Source organism: Vanessa cardui, chromosome 10, assembly GCF_905220365.1.
Source record: "Vanessa cardui chromosome 10, ilVanCard2.1, whole genome shotgun sequence".
Lineage (NCBI taxonomy): Eukaryota > Metazoa > Arthropoda > Insecta > Lepidoptera > Nymphalidae > Vanessa > Vanessa cardui.
Window position 1 is genome coordinate 12277145 of NC_061132.1, and position 24223 is coordinate 12301367.

The window sequence follows — 24223 nt, forward strand, 5'->3', positions numbered from 1 at the left end:
TAGAATTAAGTAAATGTTTGAATACATTTTGAATTCGAGTAGTTATATCAGAGGAAGTTATTTTTATAAGTTTCTCTCAAGCGTGCTGCTCACATTGGCGGGTCAGCATTATTACGAGGAGTTATTTGGTTGAGCCAAGCCGGGCGGTACAATTTAATGTCGATTGACCAACATTGCTTAAAAACAAAAGCCAAATTGTCAAGTAGATGCGAACATGTCAATTTAAGGAAAGCATGCCGTTGGGAGCGCCATTCCAGGCGAACCATGTTTTGTAATTATCTGGAGTCGACTTTGTTGTTCAACGAATACTGACGAATCGAACCAACCCGCCTAAGTACGAAACCCACACACATCTGAGACTTTATTTTTTTTTATAAAAATATAACCAATAGAAAGTATGAAAAGAACACATTTAGAATACAAACTCTATATTCTGTAACCGATCTACATACAACAGCTTACTAATCGTTCTTCATAATATCGAATTCATTTTCTACGTCTACCTTTAAAAACCACATGCAGAATTTAAATATTCTAATCATGATTACATTTACCACCAAAATGTAATGGTCATGCTGTCTCCCTCTAACACAGTCCCTCTCGCTCACTTACCTTTGAGAGAGTGCATTTGGTCTTCGAGCAGTCGGATGCGATCTCTCGCCACCTTGTTCTCTGAGACGAGTCTCTCCAGTTCCCTTTGGGCTTCAGTCTTGAAGTCGTTTGCGACGCGAACCGTCATCAACAAGTCGCTCTGGAATTGTTTCCATTCCGCCTCCTAGACGTAAAGTAGGGGAATCGATGTGACCAAACCATTATATAAAGCAAACATTCAACAGACACTAACCACTACTATTAATAATTGTAATTACTAACGCAATAAATTCTCTCTCATTCTATTTCTCACTAATTTTCACAACAATTACATCCATCTCACTCACTCTTTATTTTATACGAATAGTTGTCATCTCACTCACTCTTATATTTAATTTTATATTTGTTGAGTTAAACTATACGCAGCTACTCTATACTCCAGCCAAATTCGATGTGGAATGTTTAATAACAAAGCGTTGCTTAGCAACCAACGTCAGGCAGATGCTCAAAACATTTTTAGAAATATGTACAACAATTATTTTTGATGTTAACAAAAATTAAATTTGATGATTAATAATAAAATATTTAAGACAAAGGACTAAGCGCATTCTTGTTTATAATTATAATACTTATGATCATCTGAAATAATGTAGATCTCAAAAATAATACCTCAAATTTTAAAATGATATCAGAAATTACATCGTAGTTATATAATTCGCTTTATTAACTTTATCTATCGCCTCCCAAACGACAGGACTCATTAAGATTAATTTGAAACAGTGATTTTAGTGCTATATTTATGCTAGCTAAAACAAGATGTCTTTTTTTTAATCTATGTGTAATGAAACGTTGTGTGTAATGTTAACATTCTTAACCTATTGTGGTTATACTACCATTATAATACGACTAAAAACATACACCACCAATTACGAAGAGCCTGTATCGCTATTATATACCTTCCTAAATCTGCCAATTGCTTAAAAAACACTCCAAATGTTACAAACCTGCGATTTCTTTACGTCAGTATTAAAATATAGGGTTGTTAGTTTTGTAGTAATATTATAGTGGTAATTAAAAAAATTTAAACTTTTATTTTAAGCTAATTTTTATATAAATTATGTATTGACCGGCTAAATAAAATTTTTGGATTCTGTATTAAATTAAAATTTTTGTGTTTAAACAGGAAATTGTGTTATAATGAATATAGTTGTAATTATAATAATAATTATTTTTTATTAAGAGTGTATCAACCCTAATTATGATGACACATGGTTTGTTTACTAAAATTCCAGATCAAATGTGGCTGGAGTATAAGAGGAGAAACTTGACACTCATCCTCGAACACAATAATGAAATGTCAGAATGGAATTCATAGGATATACCAATCAAAAAGTCATATTTTTATGTCGGTTAAATATTCTACGAGTGAGATATTAGGTGAATTCAGAATCGCACTGCAGCACGCTACTCAGCTACAAATCTTTTTGCAACATATATCCGTCTCGCTCTCACGCGTGCTGTAACTGTATCGCCGTCTCGCGGTACTCACGTCTCTCTCGCGGTCGCGCGTGACCTGCGCGAGGCGCGACCAAGTGAATTTAGATCGCAAATCGCACTGCAGCTCGCTACTCAGCTACAAATCTTTTTGCAACATATATCCGTCTCGCTCTCACACGTGTTGTATCTGTATCGCCGTCCCTCTCGCGTTACTCACGTCTCTCTCGCGGTCGCGCGTGACCTGCGCGAGGCGCGACCAAGTGAATTTAGATCGCAAATCGCACTGCAGCTCGCTACTCAGCTACAAATCTTTTTGCAACATATATCCGTCTCGCTCTCACACGTGTTGTATCTGTATCGCCGTCCCTCTCGCGGTACTCACGTCTCTCTCGCGGTCGCGCGTGACCTGCGCGAGGCGCGACCAAGTGAATTTAGATCGCAAATCGCACTGCAGCTCGCTACTCAGCTACAAATCTTTTTGCAACATATATCCGTCTCGCTCTCACACGTGTTGTATCTGTATCGCCGTCCCTCTCGCGTTACTCACGTCTCTCTCGCGGTCGCGCGTGACCTGCGCGAGGCGCGACCAAGTGAATTTAGATCGCAAATCGCACTGCAGCTCGCTACTCAGCTACAAATCTTTTTGCAACATATATCCGTCTCGCTCTCACACGTGTTGTATCTGTATCGCCGTCCCTCTCGCGGTACTCACGTCTCTCTCGCGGTCGCGCGTGACCTGCGCGAGGCGCGACCAAGTGAATTTAGATCGCAAATCGCACTGCAGCTCGCTACTCAGCTACAAATCTTTTTGCAACATATATCCGTCTCGCTCTCACACGTGTTGTATCTGTATCGCCGTCCCTCTCGCGTTACTCACGTCTCTCTCGCGGTCGCGCGTGACCTGCGCGAGGCGCGCGCGCGCGTCCTGCAGCTGCCGCTCGAGGTCGGCCGCCCGCGCGAGCGCCTCCCCCGCGCGGCTCATCAGTGCTAGCTTTTCGTCCGTCGCTACTTGCACCTAATCATATTTACGTTTTAGAGGATAAAGAGTCGAGATGGCCCAGTGGTTAGAACACGTGCATCTTAACCGATGATTGCGGGTTCAAACCCAGGCAAGCACAGCTGATTCATGTGCTTAATTTGTCTTTATAATTCATCTCGTGCTCAGCGGTGAAGGAAAACATCGTGAGGAAACCTGCATGTGACAAATTTCATTGAAATTCTGCCACATGTGTATTCCACCAACCCGCATTGGAACAGCGTGGTGGTATATGTTTCAAACCTTCTCCTCAAAGGGAGAGGAGGCCTTTAGCCCAGCAGTGGGAATTTACAGGCTGTTACTTTACTTTTTTTTTTAGAGGATAAATCCTTAAGCTACGACATTTGTAAGCTAAGAATATAGTTTTGAAGAACTTACTTGTATCTGCAACTCCGATGAATTCTCCTGCAAGGTCTGCAGCTCCCCCTGAAGAGCCGACTTCTCTTGACGCAACTGTTCGAGCTGAAACTCCAACTCCGATATTGTGGATTTCGCGGTATTCCTCGATACCTGTGACAATACAATCAAAATTTCAAACTCACACTTAGTGCAGATCCGGTAGTATTCTAATAATAAATTGGCAGCATATCACAATCGAACCGAAACTGAATAGTTTCCGACACAGTGAGAGAGGGCGGAGCACTCACGAGCGCGTCGTCGTGCAGCTTGCGCGCGTCGGAGTGCGCGCGGTCGAGCTGGCGCTGCGCGTGCGCGAGGCGCTCGGCGAGCGCGTGCGCGCGCGCGTCGGCCTCGCGCCGCGCCGCCGCCGTGGCCGCCGCCTCCGCCGCCGCCGCGCCCTCGGCCGCGCCCGCCAGCTGCGCCTGCGCGGCCGCCAGCAGCTCGCCCAGCGTCGTGATCTGCTGCTGCCGCGCCGCGCCCGCCTCGCGCGCCGCGCCCGCCTCCTGCTCCCACTGGCAGCGCTCCGCCTCCGCGCGCTCCACGCTCAGCTCCAGGGACCTGCGCACGAATAACAGAACAAACAAGAACAGTGAGGAAAACGGACACGATTCGATCATAATACTAATGGAAGATAAAATCTATCGCTTTGGCACTTTTGAATTAGTCGTCGAAATGTACTTTAAATTTCAAAATTAACATAATATTATTTCTACCTATCGATTTCTGACATCTGGGTAGGTACCAACAACTCATCAAATTTTGTATACCCAAAAAGCAATACTTAATATTATCGCCCTAAGTTGATGGGTGAGTGACCCAGCTAAACTACAGTAACAAGGCAAATCTTAGCTGCCAAGGATGATGATGTAAAAAAATATTTTTCGCAAACCACTTTCCCGTCCGACTTACATTTACAAAGAAAAGTTCTTTAAAGACTTATTATCTTAATAAATCGTTTAACGAAAAAAGGCTGTCTTCTTCTTTTGAATGGCAAATCAAAGATGACAGAAAGAGACAGGAACAGACATGTATATACGCAAAGCTTTCACAGCACAGTAGCATTTCTATAGGACGGTATCTCAATGATTCTGCACTCACCTAATTCTTTCAGTCAGTGATTCATTTTCTTTGGTTTTCTCCTCTAACGCGGTTTTCGTTTGCTTCAGATCAGCTTCGAGCTGTTCCTGTTTGCTCAGTAGGAGTCTTCGCTCCTCTTGAGACACCTTTGAAATATAGAAAAGTATTTCTTTACTAGATTATTTTCAAGAATATATACTAATATTAATAGTCGCTCGAGACTTGGCTCGTGTTTTAGAGGCAGGCAAAAAAGTAGCCTATGACCTTTTTTGGACTTCAAGTTTATCATTACGAATGAGAAAATCTGTGTGTCTTTTGATATTTTACGACTAAACTGCTGAACTCTGATATAAAGCAAGCCAACTCACGGGTGACCAATAGTTTAATACACATATTAAAATTCCTATGCCAAAAGCAACATGTAGCAAAAATTACGCTAATCCGTTTTTCTATTCCTGCGTGAATGAAAGATCGAGAAACAAAATAACAAACACATTCACATTTGATATGAATCAAGGGTCACAAATTATTTTTACAATGTCAAAACTTTTTTAGTTGTGCATTCCACCACATGTGCATTCCACCAACCCGCATTGGAACAGCGTGGTGGGATATGTTCCAAACCCTCTCCTAAATGGAAGAGGGGGCTTTAGCCCAGCAGTGGGTAATTACTGGCTGTTACAGTTCTACTTTACGTATATATGTTTAAAGATCTCACCTTCAAAACAGCGAACAGTTGTTGGTCGACATCGCCTGACACAACTGTTTCTGGCTCGACGCCTTCCCTCATCAACAGTTCTTGGAGCGTATCGACCTGACAATAGACAAAATCAGTTTTAACCTACCATAAACAATTATAGATTAAAAAAAAAACGATAAATAACAATCTATATAAAGTTGGGGACATGAAATGTAGTGAGGATCGTTTTATTGAGTGAACACTTAGTATGGAAGGAATTTTGAAAATTCTACCCCTAAGGGTTTAAATTGGGGTTAACAGTTTGTATGAAATCAATTTTTAAATTAATCTTTATTTTTGGGATACTGATTAAAAATGAAATAGATATACACGCTTAAATACGTTAAGCGTTCCTGGGAAGTACTACTTCTAAGAGGGTGAAATAAGATTTGAAAGTTTGTATTGAAGTCCGTAACTTTTTTAAGAAAAAAACATGATATGATATACACACCAATATGGTATAAATAGATATCTAAAATTAACGTAATATTTCAAGTTAATCTGTAAATATATTCATATATCACGCGAGCAAAGTCACGGGTTATGCTAGTTATAATATAAAAAAATAATTTATATAGTAACCTTCGTTCGACTATCTTCTAATTTCTCAGTTTGCCGACACAGAGATTCCAATAATACTTGCTTCTCGTCGGCTAACCTTTCGTTGTCGGCGTGTGCGTCGGCCAGCTGAGATTGCAAATCGGCAAGTTCGGCCAGTGTTGCTTGAAGTTCTTCACTCGTACTATAAAAGGCATAGACATTTTTTTATATTTTACCTTAAACACTTTTTTAGCGATAATTATGCTTCTTTTTGGTCTATAGCAAGGCATTTGCAGTTTAGAGGAAGAGTTAGTCAATACTAAATCTCCTTTCAAAGAAACGATGATAATACTTTCGGTAGTGTATGATAAATTATGATTTTTTTTTATATTTTGCTTTTAAGTTATACAAGAACACAATTATGTTATTATATTAAAATTAAAAGTTGCAATTTATAGTCTGTATATCACGTGACCTAAACAACGAGCCGCCATGGTGTGACGTCAGGCATAAACTGTCATTTAAATGTCATCTGGCACTTTGATAAACTACTTTTCTAAGGATTTAATGCTAGTAATTGCACTTTTAATCTAGCGATTGTAATTCATTATTTTCCCAAAAAATATTCAATATTTAAAGCTAATATTTAACGTTGTATAAGCGCCATTCACACATACACAACTGTTGTTTTTATCAATATGACGTCACCAAAATGACAGACCGCGTTTTTGCGGGAATAAAAAGGTTTAAATTTTTATTTTATTTTATGGCAAGACAACGTGTGTATTTTGCAGAAATATATTATTTTGTGCCTTAATATTAGGTAAGCCAACGTTTGGAATACATTTTCAAACAAAGAAGGATACTCTATAATACAATTATAAGCACAAAAGATTTATCATCTTTGAGATATTTTTGGCTGCATAATGACTATGTAAAAAGTTTTTACAGTAACAGTGTAAGTTGGCGTGTGGCAAAAACATGTACTAATTTTTTTTTGTTCATTTAATATCTTATTTGTTTTATTTACCCTTATTAAGAAAACTTACCCAAAATCTTTTAAAAATGAGACGTAGAGAATTATTTTCTAGAGAGATATTGGTAAAATAAACAAAAAAGTGGCAAAACAAAGGTGTAGCAGGTGCTGCCATAGGAACGCCAACTTATACTTGACAGTCTATAAACTGATATGCAATTCGTTTGACATATACAACAACAAACGCCTGTAATTTCCCACTGCTGGGCTAAAGGCCTCCTCTCCCTTTGAGGAGAAGGTCTGGAACATATTCCACCGCGCTGTTCCAATGCGGGTTGGTGGAATACACATGTGGCAGAGTTTCTATGAAATTTGTCACATGAAGGTTTCCTCACGATGTTTTCCTTCACCGCTGAGCACGAGATGAATTATAAAGACAAATTAAGCACATGAATCAGCGGTGCTTGCCTGGGTTTGATGCACGCGTTCTAACCACTGGGCCATCTCGACTCATTGTCTGACTGCGTTTGACATATGCCATCTTAAAAAAAAATATCGTACCTGTAATGGTGTTCTTCCATTTGCAGGATGCGATCCTGCAGACAAGCGACGGATACTTCGCTGAGGGAAGACGACGAGTGCTTGTCCCATTCTGGGGTGCTTGCTTCGCCGCTGTCTCCCTCGCCCTTTAATATTAAACGGATATCATTAAATTAATGATGTTGTAGTAAACAGATATGTCATTAACGCGCAAAAAGTGAAGACTAGAAAACGCCCTAATTGGGACGTTTGACTTTAGTCGTTTTACGTAGTAATACGTTATAACACATCATAATTACGTAGTAATACGTTTTGCGTAATTAAAACATCTAGTTATCCCTTTTACTTATTGTTTTTATCAAGCTATCCTCCTTACTTGTAACGAAATGTGAAATAAACGGTCCCCGGCGCGGCACACTTTTTTCTGTTGTTTAGTATGGATATAACATATCTGTTTATTAGAATCATTGATATAAACTCAATTTATTGAAATTATTTGTCACAAAGTAATCATTCAAAATCAGTAACGCGAGGTAGCGCATAAAAAAACCTGTTCGCCTTTTTACATAAATACTGTCAAACGTGTTTCGCTTATCTGTGCAAGGTAATTACGTTTTTTTTGGCGACTGCAATCAACTACATACCTACGATAATAAGCTTTGGAATGTTTCTAATGTTGTTTAGTATTCTGATTTCTTCAGCCTTCAGTCATATTGTGGAATTCATCGTGAATATCAAGAGATCATTGATGATGTCCCCCAGTCAACATGTCTTATGAGATAGGAGCACAAATCCAACACTGCTTCACGTGTGTGGTACTGTTTCAATTGACCATCAATAAGAAAGTGTAATACTTCTATATTGAATAAAGCAATTTGAGTTTGAGTTTGAGTTTTCCACGGTACCAAGATTTTTTAACCGGAAATTTTCATTGGCTGGCCCTATGAGTAGCTAACTCACACAGCACAATAGCATGTAAAGCCATGTTAGACGAAGAGACGGCGAAGGTACCATTGGTATTTTACTGGATATTCCGGCGTACTAGGGTAAAAGTAATCACCGTTTAGGTCATCAGCGAGACACATACCCTGACTTAACATGAGGGAACGGGGTTATCCATGTATTACGTAAAAAGATTTAGAGGGGACATCGACCATATTTTATATTTTCTTACAAGGAGGTGGGAAGGAGTTTCGATAGTTCTTACGTAAGATCAAAAAAATGGGTCACAAGCAGACCAAAATAGTCTTACGAAATAAACGCGCGATTTCCAGCAAGACAAAAGAGGACACTTCATGGAACTAGCGAGGCATGATAACAGTAGTGAGTGGTGTACGTACGCATGATAACAGTAGTGAGTGGTGTACGTACGCATGATAACAGTAGTGAGTGGTGTACGTACGTTGTGCGCCAGCGCGATGGAGGCGGGCGCGGAGGAGTGCGCATGATAACAGTAGTGAGTGGTGTACGTACGTTGTGCGCCAGCGCGATGGAGGCGGGCGCGGAGGAGTGCGCATGATAACAGTAGTGAGTGGTGTACGTACGTTGTGCGCCAGCGCGATGGAGGCGGGCGCGGAGGAGTGCATGCGGCGCGGCGCCGGCGCGAGCAGCAGCTGGCGCTTCTCGCTGTCCGACAGCGGCGAGTGCGCCACACCGCGCAGACGCGCCCGCAGCGCGCCGTTCTCGTCGGCGAGCCGCTCGAGCGCCGCTTCGCGTTCTGACTCGTGATTCTATGCAGACGATAACACCACATGATTTAAATAAAACGTTAATTGCTCTCGATAATACAAATTTACATTATTCGGAACATGAAACTATCGGACTATCGTAAAATAACTTCAATTGCAAAATTGTACATGACAAAAAAGTTATATTACAAACGTTGGAACAACAACACAACAACAACAACAACAGCCTGTAAATTCCCACTGCTGGGCTAAAGGCCTCCTCTCTCTTTTGAGGCGAAGGTTTGGAACATATTCCACCACGCTGTTCCAATGCGGGTTGGTGGAATACACATGTGGCAGAATTTCTATAAAATTTGTCACATGCAGGTTTCATCACGATGTTTTCCTTCACCGCTGAGCACGAGATGAATTATAAAGACAAATTAAGCACATGAATCAGCGGTGCTTGCCTGGGTTTGAACCCGCAATCATCGGTTAAGATGCACGCGTTCTTACCACTGGGCCATCTCGACTCTCAAACGTTGGAAACGTTGATCAAAATCAGATTAACTTTACTTTGAACGTTTATTGGTCAGCTAATACGTCATCAGCAACCATCGTCCAATGAATATTAGCTATAACGCCAACGTCTACCATCGACCAATGAATTCAGATTGACATGAGATTAGTTAAGTTGACTTCGATCAGCGTTTTCAAAAATGGAAGTACGCTTAAATTATATTATAATATGACTTCAAGACATCTATTATTATATGATAATTAATCAATGTTTGATGTCTATTGCATCGGTTATGAGCCAATTACCTTGAGTCGTTCAAGTTCAGCCCGCAATCTATCGGCCTCATTGGCTCGCTCCAGCAGCTCGTCCACGCGAGCTTGTAGTTGAGCCCGCTCCATCGCACTCGCTTCCAGCTCCCTCCTTAGCGATTCTAATTCACGAACTCCTGATGTGAGCGATACCTGAAAACAACATTATAATAACAATGCTCACATTATTTTTTTCCATACTTATTACAAAATTCAACTTTCTCCGACCGTTTTAGGTAAAAGTACGTGTGATAAAGTAACTATTGTTAACATCGCAACAATGAACTCGTCAAATAATATTTAGACAATAGTAAATGTTGTTGACTTACCTCAGATGGTACTCTCGGCCTGAGCTCGACCTCTTGGAAGCCCGGCATGTGGTCGGCGTTCAGCGTCACCGGCAGGCTGATACACTCCTGGGAACCGCGTTCATCTACGGAACCCACCCCCAGCTCCTCCGCGCTGCCGTAATCATGATCCCTATCCTGCCCATCTTCGAACTCTAAGCCCTCCCTCAATTCAGGATCCTCTAGTACGGCATTGTTATTACCTAGATCCTTCTTTTTATGGGCTTTGTGTAATTTCTCTTTGGAACCGAATATTTTATGTGTTTTCTCTCTAGCCGGGGCTACTTTGTGGTGCTTCGAGTCGAGGCTGGACACCGACGGGGCGCCTTTCAAGGTCGCCTCCTGCTTTCCCTGACTTGGTCCTCTACGGAACAAGGATTTGAACTTCATCATCTTGATTATTTTATATCATATTCGTTATCGTTTCACTTTTCGTTTCTATTTGCATAACGTAACGGTCACTGCGTCGGCTGTTGTGTGATCGGAATTATTATCACTATTGTTTAGCGTCTATCGGAAACATCGGACCTTTTTGCATTAACATATAAAAGGTTTAAAGAGGCCGTGTCTAAACATGGCATGGTTGAAATTTCGAGCTACTGAATCATTTATTACTAACGACTCAGGATTCCAAGACATTCCAAGAAACAATTTATCTACACAGACCACTAGTGACTGCTTAATTTTCGGCTGTTTAAGAGAACCCCAAATTCTGAGAGTCCAAGAGCCTAAAATAATCCGCGATTACAACTAATCTATATTATCTATATTAATAATATAAATGTGGAAGTAACTCTGTCTGTCTGTCCCTCTTTCAAGATCAAACCGCTGAACCGAATTTAATAAAATTTGGTATGAAGCAAACTTAAACTCCAAGAAAGGACATAGGCTACTTTTTGCCTGACATAACATAACACTCTTAAACGCGAGCAAAACCGCGGGAGATTACACGTCTTCCATACTGACTTTAGTATCGTTACATAAATTCGCTATCGGTAATTGCATACAGAGTTGAATGGGTAAGTTTACCTACGAGACGTTCGAACTAACAAAATCAATATACCGAGTAACCCAGACGTCTTTGAAAGGACGTCAGTCGTTTATTTACTTAACGAAAATAGCTTCCTATCGCACCGTATCAGATAACAGATAACAGCTCGACAATACGATCGTCGGTACCGTCGCGTCACACGTGCTATTGATTCACGATAACATAGAGGAATATTTTCTGTATGCTGTAATGCATGTGTAATATGTGTAATTCATTCAAGAAAAATTATCATTTAATTCGGTCACAACTCATCCCACGCGGAGCGGTTTTGTGTCGTAGTGCTCTTTTATTAGCAGATAGTATACATTGCATTTCGCTCAGGATTTTTTTTACTAATTTAAAAATAAAACATTTTCTAACTAATATCCTAGAATGACCCGCCCCTTAGGATACTTAATACAGGGTAGTCTAGTGTGGGCTCGTGCCCCGACAATGGTTTGGCTTATAACGTCTGTGGCAGAGCAAAAATCTGTTTATTATTTTAACTTATGTAAAATTCTCTCTTTTAGTCAAAAAGACAATAATCATTAGCATCAAAACAATTAATTTATTAGCATCATAAATGAAGTATAACCAGTAACGTATCCAGCTACAATTACCAATACAATTTATCAAATCGAAGCAAATCTAAGACCCCTCATAAAGTACATGCACTGTCCCTCGACTCGTATGCAATTAGCATATAGGGGAATGACCTGCCACCACACCCTGCTTCCCTCGGATTTTACCGTTATTTATATTTATCGGGCAATTTATGACATACAAAGAGGACTTTTATCTACTAATTTCATGGCGCTTGAGGCTTTGCAAGCGTTAAAAGTGCAAAAGTAAAACTATCTATCACTGCCAATGCCAATTTTCATTCAAATCCATTCAGTTCTTTTGTACTGATTGGGTAACAAACACACCCATTCATAGTCATATTATTCATAATATTAGTAAGAAGTATGATTTATGAATTAATCAATTTTGTTAATATATAATGTTACGATTGATGTGGGTATATTTGTTTGGTAACAATAGATTTTGATACTTCGACATTTCACCTTTGTGTATTTTCGTGTGGATAACATTTTCAGATCGTTATGATAATTGATATACATTTGGGCTCAGACATTTATTTATATTATATCGCAAAAGGAGTTAATAATGGAGACAAATTAAAAGAGGGATAGCAACACTAACCTGTCATAACATAGCAAGACTGTTCGCTACCAAAATGTTTGGAGAGGCCATTTTTATTAATTAAAATTTATTGCAGAACAAAATTGAATAAAGTAAAGTAAAGAAGTAAAGCCGAACAAAATTGAATGAATTGCATGAATAATATTATAAAACAAATCGGTGTCATATGAATATTGAAACCGTTGATTATATTTGAGACATCTCTTGTATAACACTTGCTTTTAAACAGGTTTTTTGATGCCTCATATATATTTCATAAAAGAAACCCTACCAAGAAAGTTATAATAAAATGAATAACAAATATCATAAGGCTAAAGATTTTGTATGTTTGACAGCGCTATCGCAAGATCTACCAGACCGATTTGCAAAATATGTTAGCGATAAAAATCTCGTTTATTGAAGAGGTTAAAATAATAAAGGTAAAAAAATTAAACATTAAACAGCACGCTACACGGTGGAGCTTTGACGTTTAAAATAAAAAAAATAATACAAAAAAGGAAAAAATAATGTAAAATTAAAAATAACATACAGGTATTTTTAATTATAACCATAATAAATTTGTGTTTTAGATATAGAATTAGTAATTTAATTCATATACATTGTCCCTTAGAAAAAAATATAGTTTATTTTCAAAGGCCAGTTTACCAGCGGGTAAAACTGCACGGCGCAGACAGTTTTTTAATCCGAGTTTTTTCCTATAAGTTAATTTATTTTATCAATATCATTACTTTTATCTATATACATTGCATTAATAGTGTTTTTTTCCTCCAGTAAATATATAACAGTCATTAGAGTTACCGTTACGATAACAGCGTATCGATACCATTTTGACCTCTGCCACCAACGGTTTTTATTGAGACCATACTCAACTAAATTTCGTACAAAACATTATAAATGATAAACGTTCAATTTAGCTATCGGTTAGATTATAGATTTATAATAAATAGTTATTTATATTATAATAACCTTATATTTATAATTATAGTTACGGAAATAGAGCTACTTTGGTTCGAAAATATAAATACAATTTATTCCCTATCCCGTGGAAATTTTGAAAAATCCCTTCTTAGTGCACCTCTAGGAGACTCAAGGCATACGTGTGCCAAATTTCAAGTCTCTAGGTCCAGTGGTTTAGGCTGTGCGTTGTCTGTCAGTCACTCAGTCACTCAGTAACGGAACAGTTTTATATATATTGATAACTAATGATAAGTAATAACATTATCTTGTTACTTATTGATTCATAAGTGCATAAACGAGATGACTTGAATCAATAGTACTTTCGAGTACTATTAATTCAAGTACAACTATAGTTGTTATTGTATAGCGATAGGTTTTGATTAATAACAAAAATGGACGGCTATGATGGACGTATAGGAGAAGAATAGTATTGTGAAGAAATAGGTGAAGCTGTGGCTTTACCCGTGCGATTAATAAACCCCTCGAAGGGTGAATTAAAAAAAATAACATGTCCTTCCACGGAACTCCATTCGCAAACTTCATCAGTTAAGCTATTTAAGCGTCAAGAAACTTTCGCATTTATAATAATAGTCTAAACTAGCGACCTATCCCGGCTTCGCATGGGTACTTGATTTGTGTCGTTCTATTATGACTAAATTTCATAAAGCGCAAAATTTTAACGCGCAAATCTCGAAACTCACGATACGATACCAACGATCGGTACATAAAATAAATCGTGACAATTTACATCGAATAATCACTTTTTAGGGTTCACAGCTTTATCGAGTCGTAAATGACTACTGGAAATATAATATTTTAAATTAACGTGGTTATTTTTATTAAAGTTATTAATTACGGGATATTTACCATGTTTTTTTTTTTATTTTACGAGGGTTTGCATAATTTTATAAAATATATTTAAATAAAAATAAAATAAAAAATTCGCGAATCGATACGTTGAGTTTTGTCTGCAAAACACGGGATCGAGTGCCGAGTGTACATAAAATAAATATAACTAGTGACAATGGTAGGGGTGAAAGTGCCAAGAGTAGTGGTAACCCGTGTTTACGCAGCAAACGTACGAGAAAGGAGGTAGTCCGATACGGACACTTCTAACATTATCAACATCTACCCGCAAACTTCAGTCTCGTGAACAAGACATTCGTAGATAATGAGTTAGAACAAAAATAAAAAACATGGTAAATATCCCGAAATCAATAACTTTAATACTGCTGGAATTTCTTCAAACTTCTATTGAGGTCATCGTTTTGGTGGATCATAGCAAGGCATCCAATGCGTGTTAGTGGATAATAGATATGCATGTGTCAGAATTCCATTCATGAGCACGATATGAATTATGATCAGTGTTGTCATTGTAAATATTAATATGTATTGATGTATGTATAATCCAATCGTGCCATATAACTATAAATCTCGCAAAGAATTAATAAGTTTACGTTACTATTGAATGGCATACCTCGATTTGTGGTATCGTGTAGGGTGACCATTAATAATAATACCGTTAATCTTCAAAATTTTAATTATATTTTAACTTTTTTTTTAATATTAAATTTAAGTTTGATTAGAGATTAAGATTTTGATGCGGTTACTTTGAACAGACAGTGATTCGAGGGGAAGGTATTTTTGTATACATGGAAAATATAGTCAAGAAACACTGATAAAATTTCAGATGTCATTTAAACATATTCTGTAGTATACTATATAGTATTACCAGTACACCCGTGCGAAGTCGGGGCGGGTCGCTAGTAAAAAATAAAGTAACATTGATATCCTCATAATTTGCCGATCTTATCCCACGTTACTCAACTTTAATATCAGAACAGATGTCAAAAAGGAAATTTTACAATTGATTCTATAAAACATTTTACGAAGACACAATCAAAACAATATTAAATGTGACAAACTCATCATGAATTCAACCACAATCCACTCCAATGGACATGTGATCATGTATCGAGGTCTGTCTAGTTTCCATCACGTGGTCACCCCTCAGCTAGGAATGGGTGAATGACCAGCCCTGGCCGCGTAGCTCCGCGCCACATCCAATATGGAAGTTCGTATTGCACTCTTGTATTATTTTTATCGCTCACGGCGATGGGTATATCGCTTTTAAGACTAGATCAATGGGTCGCCATAATTATCACTACATAGTATAAAACAAAGTCGCTTTCTCTGTCCCTATGTCCCTTTGTATGATTAAATCTTTAAAAATATGCCACGAATATTGATGCGGTTTTGTTTTAATAGATAGAGTGATTCGAGAGAAAGGTTTTTGTATATAACACATGGACAATATAGTAATAAAATACTGATAATTATAGAGGCTTGTAATGTGATGTCGTAAATAAATAAATTCCGTAGTATGTTTAGTATAGTTAAAAACTACTAATGATATTTAATCAGTTAGTATTTTAAAGTGTAATAACACAAGCTAATGTGTCGTTTGGAATGTTTCCACCAAATCTTGCAAATTTTAAACCAGTTGCAAACAACCGGAGCCAAAATTTGCACCAAATTTTGGTGTTGATAGTACAATCTAACATTTGAGCTTTACTTGAGTAAAGAATATTTTAACTTTGGTTACTTTTTAGTGATAAAACCGTGTTGCTAACCTATGGTTATTTTTACGTATAGTCTCCCATCTATTAACTATGCCAATATATATTTTTTATGATAAAGTTTGGAACCACAAACCTTGGAAATCAAGACGTCTTTTGTGCCAAAATTTGTACAGCCTTAATCAGACTCAAATAAATAAAAAGTAGTACTATTTGGCGGTAGTGAGGTCCCTAACCTATGCTCTTGCACAAAGGCCTCCCATCCTAATCATTATAAAATGATTCACTTCAACTATTTTGATTACCCGGCAACCTGGCAACTTACATTAGCAACCGTGAGACTTAAACGTATCTCGATACAAATCAAAAATCGATTTGTATAAATTATTCGCATTTAATCACTATTCGATAAAAAACCTCTCTACCAGCCGTTAAAAAAATATTTGACACAAAAACATCATTTAAAACCCGTACACTTACTTTGATTGGCGCCATTACTGACCTTCAAATCTAACCTATGAATTGGGACCTCGATTTCTAAGCGTACAACCGTTATATAAGTGTCTAATATAGTTCTTAATGCGCTGAAAATAAAGGCTATAATAATATGTATTAAATTAAATATTTTTTAATAAGTAATGACCCATTATTGCGCTCGAGTTTCGTCTAGAAATAACTAATATACTTATTCAATGCTGTTCTCTTTGTATCGCAGGTGTTACGTCCTTGTCTTTTTCGACATATGTGAGTGAAAAGGTAAATAAAAAATGTCATAATAATGAGAATTTGAGAAAGAAAGAATTTTCGAAAGCGTATCAAACAAACAGACTCACTTTTCACATTTACAATATGTTTAGATTTCACTCTAAAGAATAAATGACTTATGTCTTAGCTGATAACAAATTTTAATAATCAGATATCCAGTACCCAAGAATTTTGCAATTCGAATTTTTAACGTATCATCTTCCAAAACCCCCACTCCTTAGTATCTGACATGTCAAAAGAAATATCGGGTAAGCAACTGGAAATTACAAATTAAAAAAAATCCTGGACCTTATTTCGTAGGACACATAGTACAAAATTAGGCATATGATTGAAATTTCAAGCCCAACACGATAATTTATGTCTATCGCTGAGTATACAAAACCTAATTTGAATCAAATAATTCCACCACCATATTGAAGACACATGTTTCGTTTTTTTTATAAGACAACAATCGTTATTTTAGAGCTAACGGCAAATAAATTTTCTGCATGTTTTTATCAAAAGGCAGCATCGTTATCGAATATTTAGTATGACCATTTTAGGATATTAGAGTCTTGAACAAATTAATTCTAAGATTAGTTCAAAGTAAAGCTATAACAATATGCTTTATTCATATGGTCTATCTAGTACATGAGTTGTAATATAATTAAATTTTACAAGGCAATTGAACCACGAATGACACGATACGATATATTCTAGACCGATGCAGAGTAACCCGAGACGGGAAGGGCCAGGGCACTGCAGATTATACGACTTATCGGCGCCATAGTCATTATTGGTATAATATTAACCAGATATATTATATTGTTTGTATTACACAGTATATATTATAACATGACCTAATTTACAGGGAATTTTACAATAATTATTTGAAGTGAATTAAATTAAACAAATCTGCTGCATTTAGTTTCAACCACATTGATAAACTCTCTTCCAAGCCCAAGGGTTGTAACTTTTAATATATGGTTAACTAGAAGTCCAGCTAATTGACTAAACATAGCTACGTTATACTTGATTGATAATATATGATGATGATTAACGAAAAACCTATGAAACACGGTGAATATAATAGTAGTAATTTCATAACAAAATATTACAAAAATAGAAGATAGGAAATACTTTTTATACCTAACATCTGACGACGAACTCCTAAAAAGCAAATAAAGCCGCGGGCGATATATACACATAGCACGATGAAGCGTCAATCAGATTTTATACTACGTTTGCTAATCCAATTATGTTTGAGTTATAAAATCAATTAAGAGATTTTTTATAAAGGCAGACGTTCTAATGGATCTTCACACGATATACGGTCTCCGAAAGCTGTCTTATCGCGCCATTACGATAGTTTTAGATGACCACCTTTAGAAAAGATTTCAGCAATTAAATACCGTACATATTATTGAGATATATTCATAATGAACATTTATCTAGTTCACGACGGATCTTCGGATATATCAATCTTTATATGGCTATCGGCAAAACGCTTCTTGTGTGTGCATCATGAATGTTAATGTGTTAATACGTCACGATGACAATTGATGAAATATTGCATAATAATTAGCATGACTGTATTGTTATGGGATATCTATGGAAAATAACCTACATTACTAACTTAATGACAAAGAAGCTAATGCATCTCCTTATTAGATGTATTGCAGTTTAAAAGTTAAAACTGAAATTATTTTACTGTCAAACAACAATGCTTACTTGCAGTATTCCAGTTTCAAGATTTACTGAATCAGGGTAACTATAGAAACAAGGGACATCTTAGTTTCCAGGGTTAGTCTTACTATGACGTTGTAAGCATGCTATGTGCATAAAAGTTTTCAATAAATTGCCGGACGTATTTAAGCAAAATATAAATGAACCAAGCTACCCAAATAAGTTAAAAGAAATTCTTTAAAAAAAATGCTATTACACACTCGAGGAATATCTGACAGATAAAATTGTGATATAACGTCCGTCTCTTTAACATTTGCTACGCCCTAGCAGGGTTTATTTCATGTAAACTAAAGTTTAATTGTATGTGTGAGCATGAAACTGCAAATAAAATAAATAAATAAGGGTTGGTTAATATACAAGTGCCAATGTCTATAGCCTGTGATTGCCATCAGGTGGACTATTTGCTGGTTAATGTACTCATTGTGAAAAAATAAAAACAGTAACAGTGCAAAGCTATACAGAAAATCACAGAGAAAGCAAAAGGAAAAACGATTTATTGACATGCAATATCTTCAATGCATTTTTAATTAAAATAAACACAAAAATTTATAGAAAGACCAAACAGTGTGGAACTGGGTTTCATAAATAGCACCAAATTCGTACTTTAAGCAAATTTCCGCAACCTCTAAATCAGGTTATATCAAATGCTTAAATAGTCTGCTAATCCAAAATAACCGGTTAGTGAGTGATTGTTACCCAGAAGAGTTGTTAGAATTACGTTCGATGGTAGATGGTGGCATTTCTAGCATTTAGTTGTAACGATTGACATTATCCTTACTTGGAGAAACAGTTGTTATTTTACCACAACTTTGTGGTTAGCTCCGCCGTGTACAATATATTATGAACTAGCTATTATTTGCGAATTTGCTCGCTTAGGTATGAATGTATTTACAAATTAATATTACGTTGATGATTGGTATACAAAACGGTACTCTTTTATTATCCTATGTCCTTTCTCAAGGTCTAGATTATTTGTGTACCAACTGTCATTTAAATCAATCCTGTAGTTTTGGCGTTAAAGCAAGACAGACAGACAGGGTTACCTTCACATTTATATTATTAGTATAAATGACATTTACAATTGCAACGTATAATTTATTTTATAGTCCATCTAGACCGACGCAATATGCACGACCGATACAGAAAAAACACTTATAAACACGTTCAGTTACATTAGAAATTAAGAAATACACAGTTAAGTTATGTTTTATTGGGTAGTACCAACGCAAAAATTACTAAAGGTAAATACGTTTTAATAAAATTAGATGTGGTTACGGATTCTCGGTCCTTCGTTCAATTCGTTCAAAGAATTCAAATTAATTATAATTTTACGTAATATTGGTAACTCTAAGCCTAGATAACCCATTGGTTAGAACGCGTGCATCTTAACCAATGATTGCGTTCAAACCCAGGTAAGCATCTCTTAATTTGTGTTTATAATTCATCTCGTGCTGAGCAGTAAGGGAAAACAAAATAAGGAAACCTGAATGTCTCTTATATCATATAAATTCTGCCACATGTGTATAACGACCAATCCCCATTGGAACAGCTTGGTGGAATATGTTCCAAATCTTCTCCTCGAAATTGAGAGGTCTTAGCAGTGGGAAATTTACAGTCTATTGTTGTTGTTGTGCGCCCTTAACGTACAGTGTCAACTCAAACAATACCTATGTCTAACTTGCAGACTTTTAAACAAAAATCCAATTCTAATTCCGTTATACTATGATCAGACGCTTGACCTAATCCAATTTATTTTAGGTCGACACGAGTGGATTTTGTGCAAGCAAATTGATTTCGCCGTCCATTTTTGCGGATGCTTTAACCGCATGGTATCCCGATACGAAACGGTTAAAACGCTTTATTGGATGGTTCATAAAAAATCGCACGGATTATAAATGTATCCGGATCAAGTGCATACATCAACGGACTTCGAAACGGAAATTTGGTATGAAGCAAAGTTGAACTCCAAGAATCCTTTCTTGGAGTTCATAGGCTACTTTTTTGCCTAGCACATGATAACCAACCGCTAAAACGCGACCTACTAGTATTGTATATGTCACAGAAGCGAAAAAACGTTATCATATGATAACAACAAAAATAAATAGTAACGTCTACTAAAAGCACGTTTATATAATGAAACCTCATCAGTCAATCACGTACATACATATTGTCTTGTTCAAACGCCCGCATGTTGAGTGAAAGTAGATTATTTGTATGATCGACTCCACTGAGGGTATATAATTGGTATAGAAACTCTTGTATAATTAACATTGTATAATGTATTATATGTTATATAATATTCTATTTAATTATAATTACGAACAGAAAGAAAGAAGCAAGCGCTCATTATAAGAGACAATTACCAAGTTTAATCATTTTCTGGATAACTGAGCATTTTATTGTGACGATTTATAATCAATAGTAATTTGAGTACAGATTATTTTTATTCACGGTATCAAAACTATCGTTAGAATATATCGTTTATACTATATACATAACTATCGTTAAATATTATCGGTTTTTTAGAAGAGCTTCAGTATATAAATATATATATACAACTAGCGACCCGCTCCGGCTTCGCACGGATGCAATAATGATACAAAATATAATACACAATTTGTTTATTTACGACATCACATTACAAGCTTCTCGAATCACTCCATCTATTAAAGAAAATCGTATCAAATCCCGTTGCGTAATATTAAAGATTTAAGCATACATAGGCATATAGGGACAGAGAAAGGGACTTTGTTTTCCTAATTTAAAATTAGCCTTTTTCTTTCGATATAATTTCGACTTTAAATTGAGTCTATCAGTAAATTATTTAAAAAACATTTGTATATGATTACAATGACTTTTTCTAGCTAATGATGATGATAGTGCACATATACACTTGTAAAAAACATAGTAGATATGAAAATTACCTAACGATACATAATTTTGTAAACTTATTTAAACATACTGGTACCCGATTTAGTTTTAGGCTACATATAAAAAAATCAAATTAAAAATTATACATAACACTACTTTTTAGAGAAAAGGTTTGTTAAAAGAAACAATACCAAAACGACTTTACGATATGCTATAACTCAATTTTTACTTTTTTAAATTTCTCTAGGCATTATCAAATAATACATTTCATTAACAGAACACAACTATAAATAGGTACTATAAACATTGACGCTATGTTTGACAATGCTACACAATTTCTTGTTCCTCAACGAGGCATTCATTAGTTTAACACGTCGTGGGAGAGAATCCACCATTGTTTTCTAATTAACTTCGTGTATTTTATTCAGATACCGACTACAGGATCTTGCATACACGAGATAGTTCACATGAGATCGTGAAGACATTTTATCGTAAGGTTATACATAAGTGTTGCCTGAATATTACCTAGACAATATTTATTCATTAATAATAATAATTAGGCTTACCAGTGTCTATCACTATGTATGCATAGATCTTTAAATTTACGCAACGGATTTTATGCGTTTTATTAAAATAGAATGATTGATTCAAGAGGAACGTTTATACATATGTATAATATATGCACAATATAGTGGAGAAACAGTGATAATTTAAGAGTTTTCTGAAGTGATGTCGTAAATAAACAATTTTGAGAATTAGAGAAATAATGGCTTATTTTCAAAACGATTTTCAGCAATACAGCATTAAAACTTATCACCATCATCCATTTTTATACATCATAGCTAGATATAGATCTCTTTCCTAGCAAACCACGTTTAATTTGAACATCATGCGAGAGAATGGTCGATTTCCTTTTTCCTAAATGTATAAGACCACAACATAATCAGTAATATATTATTACTGCCACGACAGTAATTAATCGTCAGCACTTAGTGTAAACCAACTTAAATTTTTCACACGTTGTCGAAGGTCATTACTTTATCGAGATGCTCATACGCGTTAACAATTGCAAGTTGCAACAACATTTTCTTTTAAAACAACTTAATAATTCATAATTTACGTCATGTGAGAACATTATCGATACTAGAGAAATGTTTATATAGAGAAATATTTGAGTATCACATATGTACCTACACAGTTCGAAATATTTAAAAATTATTTAATATTATAAATGAGGTTTTATTTGACATTTGTCAACAAAACCCTAATGGAACATAAATTTAAAAAAAAGGAATTATGTACATAAAGAAATAGTATTCTATTCCTTAATGCTAATGTAACAATACCTAACATCAATTCAACCAGGCATCAAATTATTAAACAGGATAAGTTATATCTCTAATTATTTAACACATCTTTAGTTTAAATACTTATTATATATTTAAATGCGTCACCGTTAACCAATACGCGATATTTGATAACAGTTATTTGTCCAAGTGTGATTCAAGGATAGGTTTTGTTCGGTTTACAATAACATTATTATACGGTTACACTTAAAAGTCACTCGTTTAGCTACTTCGTTATATGAAGACTTGGTATTACTAAATCTGTTTACGTGTCTTATTAGTCACTGTCAGAGACTACAACGACACGCATCCTTAGAATTATTTCAGGATTATTTATAAAGATTGGTATGCTCAGTCGGATTAAATATTACTGAGCATTGGGTTGTAGTGCAATGTTATATGTCCTAGACAGTAGCGGACTTACCAATATGCTAAGTAGGCTGGAGCCTAGGTCGGTAGATTTAGAAGGGCGGCAAATTTAGCCCTAATTTTTTTTCATCTTACAGAAATAATTATATGCAATACACATAACGTCCGTAATCCATATACTCGTCACTATATAACGGGTTGCAAAAAATATCTAGTAACTATAATAACGGGAAAAGGCCAATGTAATGAGGACGATAGAACACAGATCATAAAGTTGCAATTTCAGAATAAATGTAATTAATATGATTGGAACGAACGTATTGAATTTTAAAAAAAATCAGTAGGGGCGGAAAAAATTGAATAGCCTACTTGTGACAAATTTATAAATCTGCCAATGGTCATTTGATATATTTCTCGATATTACAATGTTTATCAGTCAAATACTCTTCAGGTTTATAAAACGACATAAATATATTCTCCTATAGGTTTCATGCATTTATTTCCATAAAAATTTATTTCGACAAACGTAGACACTAATGAACAACCTTCATGGTCAAGTCGTGTACACCGGTTTTCATGGGTACGCCACTCCGAGGTCCCAGGTTCGATTTCCGGCCGATTTAGACAAAAGTTCATCACTTTTCTATGTTGTCTTGAGTCTGTTTGTTTGTGGTGCCATCGTTACTTCTTATTTTCCATAACACAAATGCTTTAGCTACTTACATTGGGATGAGAGCAATATATGTATGATATCAAATATTTAAAAAATAAATAAAAAAGTAAACAGAAAATGGTCTGTACATAGCATAGTTGATTGAATGTTTAAGCTCATAGTCCATTAATATATCAATATCATATCATACGCATTATATTAGTAACGAAACATCGTAAAATACGTTTATAATCATTCTTTATTTTATAAATAAAACTCATCTCAAAAAAACAGTGTCACGATTCACGACGTTCTCAACTGGTTGTGAAACGACGGTTTCCTTTTTCTCGTTTCTTCAAGTTCAAGAATACTTTTCAAACATTTGACTAGTTGTTTAACTGGATCTGCGTTGCGAGACTGCATTATTTCGATGAGAAGTTTTTGCACTTAACTAGATATATTTTTAGAAATAATAATTTGCATTTT

At 36.0% G+C, this 24223-nt stretch overlaps 1 protein-coding gene across 11 annotated transcripts in view; it reads right to left on the reverse strand.

Moving 5' to 3' along the window:
- Positions 1-24223, reverse strand: part of LOC124533216 — a 75401-nt gene that overhangs the window by 13914 nt on the left and 37264 nt on the right. For 5 of the 11 annotated variants that reach the window (XR_006966681.1, XM_047108411.1, XM_047108410.1 and 2 more), the window contains 11 exons: positions 10220-10601; positions 9888-10043; positions 8940-9125; positions 7417-7541; positions 5922-6081; positions 5319-5414; positions 4622-4746; positions 3772-4081; positions 3503-3634; positions 2966-3103; positions 613-775 (listed from right to left, as the gene is read on the reverse strand). Coding sequence is in view for 10 of the 11 variants with exons in the window: in XM_047108411.1 (XP_046964367.1) it covers positions 613-775; positions 2966-3103; positions 3503-3634; positions 3772-4081; positions 4622-4746; positions 5319-5414; positions 5922-6081; positions 7417-7541; positions 8940-9125; positions 9888-10043; positions 10220-10601 (1973 nt within the window). In the remaining variant the exon portion in view is untranslated. Of the gene's footprint in view, positions 1-612; positions 776-2965; positions 3104-3502; positions 3635-3771; positions 4082-4621; positions 4747-5318; positions 5415-5921; positions 6082-7416; positions 7542-8939; positions 9126-9887; positions 10044-10219; positions 10766-24223 lie in introns of all 11 variants that reach the window. The other 6 variants (XM_047108413.1, XM_047108412.1, XM_047108415.1 and 3 more) reach the window with 3 other exon arrangements.